The sequence below is a fragment of the Aspergillus stella-maris genome (assembly GCF_047715825.1).
Source record: "Aspergillus stella-maris strain CBS 113639 unplaced genomic scaffold BDV14scaffold_174, whole genome shotgun sequence".
Lineage (NCBI taxonomy): Eukaryota > Fungi > Ascomycota > Eurotiomycetes > Eurotiales > Aspergillaceae > Aspergillus > Aspergillus stella-maris.
In genome coordinates this window covers 1-7956 of record NW_027396968.1, presented here as the reverse complement: position 1 = coordinate 7956, position 7956 = coordinate 1, and the positions used below count along the sequence as shown (strand labels likewise).

Here is a 7956-nt window from a genome sequence, read left to right as displayed (position 1 = left end):
CGCAATGTATTTGAATAACCTTGGAATTGGGCTTGGGGACCGATATTCTCGAATAGGGGCAATGGCTGACCTTGAAGAGGCCATTAAGGTTGGAAGAGAGGCTATTCAAGCAACACCAGAAGATCACCTTAACCACGCAATGTATTTGAATAACCTTGGAATTCGGCTTGGGGACCGATATTCTCGAACAGGGGCAGTGGCTGACCTTGAAGAGGCGATCCAGGTTGGAAGAGAGGCTGTTCAAGCAACACCAGAAGGTCACCCTGACCACGCAATGTATTTGCATAACCTTGGAATGCAGCTCGGGGACCAATTTTCTCGAACAGGGGCAATGGCTGACATTAAAGAGGCCATTCAAATTGGACGGGAGGCTGTCAATGTAACACCAGAAGATCACCCTGACCGGGCTGTCTATTTAAATAGCCTTGGAATGCGGCTTGGGGATCGATATTCTCGAACAGGGGCAGTGGCTGACCTTGAAGAGGCTATCCAGGTTGGAAGAGAGGCTGTTCAAGCAACACCAGGAGATCACCCTGACCACGCAATGTATTTGAATAACCTTGGAATGAAGCTCGGGGACCGATATTCTCGAACAGGAGCAGTAACTGACCTTGAAGAGGCTATTTTACATGAGAAGTCTGCTCTACGACAAGAAACCTCCTTTGTCACCACTCGAATCGAAGCCGGCAAAAATGCAATTCTTGCTCTTGCTCTTCTATCAAAATGGCAGGACTGTTACAATATCGCAGAAATCGCTGTGCGTCTGGTCCCTCGACTTACACTTCGGTCACTTCAAAACTCCGATAAGCAATATCTTCTGGGTGTGGTGGTGGGGCTGGCTTCTAATGCCGCAGCCGCAGCCCTTAACGCGCAAAAAGGAGCCTTTGCTGCATTGAATCTACTTGAAACGGGCCGAGGTGTGCTTGCGGCGTCGCTTGAAGAGATGCGACTAGATATCCAAGATCTCCAGCATGCATACCCTCTGATTGCCGAAAGATTTCTGCAGCTGCGCGCAATACTGGATAAACCTATGCCACACAATCTTTCTGGAGATATAATTCCCAATACTTCCCGGCAAGCTCAAGCACTCGAGCATGCTAATGCTAATAAGGAACTTGACAAATTGCTTATTAGCATCCGAAAACAGCCTGGATTTGATGACTTTTTACAAGCACCAAGTAACAAAAAAATGCAGCATGCCGCACAAAAAGGTCCAATTGTTACTATAAACATCAGCCAGTACCGCTGTGACGCAATTCTTGTTGAGCAGGACAAGATACATGTTCTACCTTTACCCAACCTAAGGAGCAGAGAAATCGAGGAGAAGGCAAAATGCAATGATCTAGGAAGCCCTAGAGTTCTAGAATGGCTGTGGGATTGCATCTTGGACCCAGTCCTAGAGAAGCTAAGGTTTACACAATCTCCATCCAACTCCGATTGGCCGCATGTGTGGTGGATTCCTACTGGTCCTTTAACTAAATTTCCTCTGCACGCCGCTGGATATCATGATCAAGGCAAATGCAAAACCGTGCTTGATCGGGTTATGTCATCCTACAGCTCTTCTGTTAAAGCTATTATACATGGCCGCAAACACCCTGCAAAACAGTCTGCTTCATCGCCTGCACTCTTGGTTGCCATGGAGCATACACCAGGGAGCAACCACCTTCCATTTGCGCCCAAGGAAATCAAAATACTCCGCGACAGGTGCAGGTTAATAGGGCTTGAATCGATCCAGCCAAAGCCCCAAAAACGCGATATATTATCACGTCTGGCGGATTGCAAAATATTCCACTTTGCTGGTCATGGTTACACAGATAATGCTGACCCGTCGAAAAGTCAATTAATTCTTGAGGATGGGAAAGATGACTCGCTCACAGTAGCTAATCTTCTAGAGATGAATCTCCGCAAGCACTCGCCGTTCCTCGCGTACCTCTCAGCTTGTGGAACCGGTCAGATTAAAGATGAGAGGTTTATTGATGAGAGTATTCATCTAATTAGCGCCTTTCAGCTTGCTGGCTTTCGACATGTTATTGGAACTCTATGGAATGTTAATGATGAAATTTGTGTGGACATGGCCAGTATTATTTACAGAGAATTAGGAAACAGGCAAATGAATGATGAATCTGTCTGTCAAGGGCTTCATCAGGCTGCGAGGGAAATGCGAGACCGTTGGGTTCATGCGTTACCAGCATTAAGAGACCTATCAAAACCTGTCAGGAATGCATCGGAATATCAGGGAGACTGCCAGATAGATAGTGTGGATCTGGGCGGGATCGCAACGCTTCCAAGGGATATTATTCCAACAGAAACCGACACAGGTGATGAAGAGGGCGGAACACAGGCGCTTTGGGTTCCTTATGTTCACTTTGGAATCTAAGATGTTCTTAAATGCATATGAATGAACAGGCTCAAGATTACTACCGCGAGCTAGATATATGGCGGGTAGTTTCGCGTTGGAAGACAAATAACCTATCCAACATATTCAGACTACGAACCATGACCTTGCCACCCTCTTGCTAGTAATACTATATAAGCCTAGACCCGCGACACAAGTTAATCAGTTCGGAGTCGCATGCTTAACCCTCAAGCTATCTGTGTTCCGTCTTATATTCCATAAGCCAACATCATGACTATACACTATGTTGCAAAACCGGCGTCCGCATTTATACTCCTCTTCATTTTTTAGCCTCTGACAATTGACCCCAACACCACGGTACTCGTACCTGCCTTTGGGGTAGTTCCATTGAATTTATCTTAAATCGTCTAGTACTGCAGTCACGACCATCTTGATATTGAGATAGTCGTCCACCCCGTACTTGCTGCCCTCGCGGCCCGTACCCGAGTGCTTGACGTTTTCAAGCCTGCTAAAGTCAGTAAAGTTATATAAGAAAGGAATAGGCAACTCACGGCGCAGCCCAATCAGATATAACCCAGTGTTGATAGCTACCATCCCATACTTCAACCGCTCCGTGACCCGGTGCGGCCTGCCCAGGCCGCTTGTATTTAGGTAGGACGCAAGCCCAACATAGCAGTTGTTCGCCCGGCGCACGACCTCTTTGGTGCTGAACCTGGCCAGGGCCGCAACCGGCCCGAATGTTTCCTTGGTGGCGACCTTCATTGAATTGTCGACATTGCCGAGACAGTAAGCTCATGAAAGTTTCTATCGACAGAGGGCAAGGTGTGCCCGCCGAGGAGAAGAGTCGTGTTCCTACCCAGCGCGTCTCGAATATGCTCCTGCGTTTTGGAGACGCCGTTCGTGAGCGGGCCATGCGTGACCCCGTCCTCGAGCCCATTGCCAACGCGGCACCTGCTCACCCACTCAACAAGCCTTCTGCTAAATGCCTCATAGATACCCCCCCTTAACGTAAAACCGGTTCGCACACAGACGTCTGCCCTGTAGGGCACCGGAAAATGCGATAAGAGTACTCGCTTGTAAGAGGCTGTTCAGGAGCCAAGGGGAAAGTGATGCTCAGCTGCAGTTGCAAGCGAGGGAAATTATGACAAGGAACGCCGCAGCCCTCGGAAGAGCGGGCGTCGCCAAGTATGATACGGTAGCAGAGGAGGAGCACTTACTCCTTATTACGCCTTGTTATTTCCCTATACCTAGACAAATCTCGACAGTCTCCCCTTCGATCACACAGTCATTCTCTTCTTTCCTGCTTTTTTTTCATTCTGTCACTACCATATACACTCTCTAACCACTCCGACCCCAGCTTACCCATGAGCACCCCTCAACCGTGACCCTCATTGAACATGGCCTCAACCTAGCCGCCCTATTCCTGCTCATAAACGCCCTCATCGTGAGCGGCACCTCTCCTAGCCGGGTAAAAGACTCGCCAAGAGAGCCTCCGCATACTTCAACACCTGCAAGACCAAGGGCAACACACTCAAATGCGTAACGGAGTGGACCTTTTAATGCAACCCTTTGCATGGGACTTTATCCAATGGACTATGGAAGGATATAATTGAATTGAACAAAATACTAACAAACCAGGAAGTGGAGTTAAGGTATAATGCAGAACAACTTGCCTGCTCTGCTATTGTCCAGGAATATCATGTTACAATTAAAGAAGGACTTGAATATTCCTATGTAACAAATGGGATTGCGCTGCGCGAGTGCTCCTTCATGTTCCACAGGACAATCCTAGCATGCTTTACTACTTCATTTGTGATCCTAACAGCAAAGTGAACCTAGAAGCTAACTATACTTCTTAGCTGTTAAGGACCTTTGTCGCAAGAACACTATGTCTATGTTTATTGGCCTTTTACTTACCTATGCATAGCCAGGAATAGCAAAATTCTGCATAAAAAAGCCTTGGAGTTTGGCCGACCAGTCTTGACCATACTTACTTTTAAATTCCCAAAATAAAATGCCAGCAGGCTATTCCTTACTTTACTAGCACAACCCTAGAGTTTCCAAGCCCGGAATCCGGTTTATTATATAAACCACCATCATCCCCACCAAATTTGGCAACGGCAGACAGCCATTGGGTGGTCACAAGGTTCCAAGCAAGCTGTGCACCTCCAGGAACGCAACGCCGCTTGCAGTTGCCAGACTTATCCAGCTCCAATATAAACCACGCAACAAGGTGGAAGCGAAGTTTTAGCCAAGTTGCATCTTTATCCTTAGCCCAACAAGCAACCCGTTAACACGGGTCCAGTAAAAATCAAGACAGTTAGTCCCAACGTCGAGATGCGCAGTTTTGCACGCAATAATGTTTACTTGGGCTGCAGACTGGACATATCCTAGATAACTATTGCCCCAACGTGATGCTCCATTGCCAGAGCAATAATGACCTCCAACATCCCACTACCTTGGGAGGTTTAGTGGATTTACCTTAAAGCACAATTGGACGAAAACATTAACCAATGCATACCCTTTGGAAATTGTGGAGCATCTAGTACCCCGTTTAAACTTACTTGTACTACATGTGGCTATACTATTATTGGAAAAGGAACCACTTTAGGATTATGGGAAGAAGTATCGCGCGAAGCACAAGTATACCAACTGCTGCGGAGGGCGCAAGCATCTGCTGTGCCTGTATTCCTTGGAACAATTGACTTAGCAAAGACTTATTTTCTTCATGGGGCTGGGGAGGCGAAAGCACAGCAATATGGAGCTCGCGCCATGGCTTCGCCAGGAGATCCACATATTAAATAAGGAAATCAAAGCCCTGGGAATTCTCCACGGAGATCTTCGGAGTGATAACATCCTTTGGAATAAAGAGCTTAAACGGGCGTTGATTATCGACTTCCACGGCTCTACTTTGGGATCTCAGCTTGTTTCATGGTGGCAGCAAACAGCAAAGAGACAGCCGTGTTGGGTAGAGCCAGGGTGTCAAGGTGCGGGCTCAGGAGTGTATACAGAACAGGCTAACAAAGTAGATACACGGGCAGAACGCAGGATCAGGCTATTAGACAGGCGCTTAGTATAACAAGACGTCGCTCAGAGATCAGGAACAGGATCAACAACGGAGTTAAGGAAGTATCGGTCAGCCAGGCGGTCAGGGCAGGCAGAATCTCGCGATCCTCATCCCGGGCACGGTGCCCGGAATAAGCCCTCAGATTTCAAGTACCCAGGTACTTGTGGGAAATGGGAAGGAGTCTGGTATTAGGAGGTGCGGATGCACCTCCGAGCTAGGCTAAATACTTATGATGCTGACTAAGACTGTGCAGACCGGGCACCCGAGGACAGGGGAAGAACCCATGTTCCGACAGTACTTGAAATGCACGTGACCTCTATTAGTCATCCAGGCGGTCAGGACAGGCAGAATCTCGCGATCCTCATTCCGGGCACCGTGCCCGGAGTGAGGCTCCAAGCTGGCACCGTGACATCAGGGTACAACTTAAGTATTCTAATTGGTTGCCAAGCACTTACTAACCACTTACTATTAGTTCAATTGGCTCACGAGGCAAGTGAGGCAAGTAAAGGCAAGTAAGCCGGGCAGTGAGAATCTCACCCTGTCTATTGTGCACTCACCCTAATCTCACCCGGGCGGCACCCACCCGACTTCTGACCGTGTTCAAGCCACACGCCGGCTGGTTAGTAGTATGGTGGGTGACCACATGCGAATCTATGCTGTTGTATGTTTTGCTTTTTGCTGCGATCAGCGAGTGAAAGATAGACTTTACTTTTTTTCGGTGGTGGTGGTGGTGGTGAGGATGGTAATGGTTGGAGTAGACATTGAGTTTGGAACCGGGTGGCATTGTTAGGGTTAAACAAGTCTTAGTATAGGCGGGGATATCGGCATGTGGTACCATACTTACCCAACCATGATAAAATACATCTTTTATTGGTGCTTCTATGTCAATAGGCAGATCAAGATTCGTTTCCTAAACTAACTTATGAGTGGTGCAACCATGATATTCCAGAAATGGATCTTGCTTCGTGAAGGTCATACCTCGGGTGATTCGGGTTATCTTATCATCTTGCCCTAGCTGTATTAGATATAATATAGACCTAGGGCTCCTGGGGAAATCGATAGCTTAGTTCATTGGAAGACCCCAGTGCCCAACTCCAAACCCGATAAGTGCTATGCAGCGGTGAAGCAATGAATCCGACAGCAATGAGCTGGCTCGACCATGGACTCTTCGCTCGTTTTATTTCCAGTAACCTGATATCTCCTGTCTAGGTTGGAAAGCCCTTTTGGGGCACGCCAGGTAGATATCTGCCTGAGAATATGCTGCTTGCTCTAGTAGAGGAGCTCGGACATGAATATAGGGGACTCCTGGACGGGGCCGCTTGCAGCAAGGGGAAGGAGAGTAACAAGCTTTTCATCGGGCTAGGATGTGCCCAAGTCAGAGCTCGACCTAGCCTGAAGGATGTTGGCTGGGTTCGTAATGAGGAGGATGCGGATGGCGACACCACAAGCGATGAGGATGAAGATGATGATGAAAATGAGAGTGGTTAGGCCTTTTTTAGCGCCCTCGTCCAAGGTTGCATGCCTAGGTTAGATGGTAGATGGTACCCTTTTGTGAATTATTATTCCAATAGAACTAAAAGCCGGAACAGTATGTTGAATACTCGCACCCCCTCCCCTCAAAAAAGAAAAAAAAAAAAAAAAAAAAAAAAAAAAAAAAAAAAAAAAAAAAAAAAAAAAAAAAAAAAAAAAAAAAAAAAAACAATAAGACAATATCTCCACAACCTAGCCCGCATAGTCCAGGTGCTAAACATTCCGAGTACATTCCCACAAGCAATCGTGCCAAGTGCACCTAGATCGCCTGATTCGTCTTCTCTCCAGTTAATAGTTACAGATAGTTCCTCAGAGATTAGCCGGATAGGTAATAGGTAGGTCTCTTCGCAAAAGCTACCCAAGTCCTTGATTTATGCTCAATCCCGGCCGCGCCGCAGGCGTTGCTCCCCTCCGCATTCGCCTCGAGGTTTCTAACCTGTAGATAACACCCATCCGCGTTAGCCTCCTCGTATCAAGGCGAGCTGACCCTCTTGCTACATGAGAACTGGGGGGAGAAGTGGAGGGCTGGGAGTGTTCAGCAAGGGATGGGGATAAGGGCGGTTGAAACACCTACGTGTGTCCATGTATATCAATCTATATATACCTGCAAATGCGAATATATGAACAAATATGCCACTGGTTGCATAAACCAACGCGGTACTGCGCTACAATAAGCAGTCTATAACGTATTTCACCAGTCATCCGACCGCCACCAGTCATCCGACCGCCGCCCCACCTTTCGCCTATGCTCTACAACTTGAAGCCATTCGCAACCACCATAAATTTAATAATTTTAATTTTCTTATTGCTGACGACGTTCAGAGCATGTGGTTCTTGTATGGCCCTGAATATGACACCAAGAACATGTTGGTGGAGCACGTCTTGGCGCGCCTGAAGTTGACGGCGCAGAACCTGTAGAGGGACCCTCTTCAACATTTAATTGAGTATTTCTCATCGCCACGCGGTCTATACCCTCCTGTACTGTAAGAGGACCTGTAGGGGT

General features: G+C 47.5%; 3 protein-coding genes across 3 annotated transcripts in view; 2 read left to right on the top strand and 1 right to left on the bottom strand.

The window, feature by feature from the left end:
- BDV14DRAFT_194408 (CHAT domain-containing protein) overlaps positions 1–2377 on the top strand; it is a gene marked incomplete at both ends in the record, with an annotated part of 3785 nt that extends 1408 nt beyond the window's left edge. The window contains one exon of the mRNA XM_073771921.1: positions 485–2377. Coding sequence (XP_073621602.1) covers positions 485–2377 — 1893 coding nt within the window. The remainder of the gene's footprint in view (positions 1–484) is intronic.
- A 372-nt stretch (positions 2378–2749) lies between these two features.
- Positions 2750–3118, bottom strand: BDV14DRAFT_206464 (uncharacterized protein; the record flags this gene model as incomplete). Its single annotated transcript, XM_073774916.1, has 2 exons — positions 2750–2861; positions 2958–3118. 2 exons carry the CDS (start codon positions 3116–3118, stop codon positions 2750–2752), a joined length of 273 nt encoding a protein of 90 aa, XP_073621601.1.
- Positions 3119–5089: 1971 nt separating this feature from the next.
- BDV14DRAFT_186328 (uncharacterized protein) lies at positions 5090–5441 on the top strand (the record flags this gene model as incomplete). The annotated part of the gene is made up of 1 exon (XM_073770794.1): positions 5090–5441. A coding segment is annotated over exon 1 (316 nt), but the record flags the coding sequence as incomplete, so codon positions are not given.
- Positions 5442–7956: the final 2515 nt, after the last annotated feature.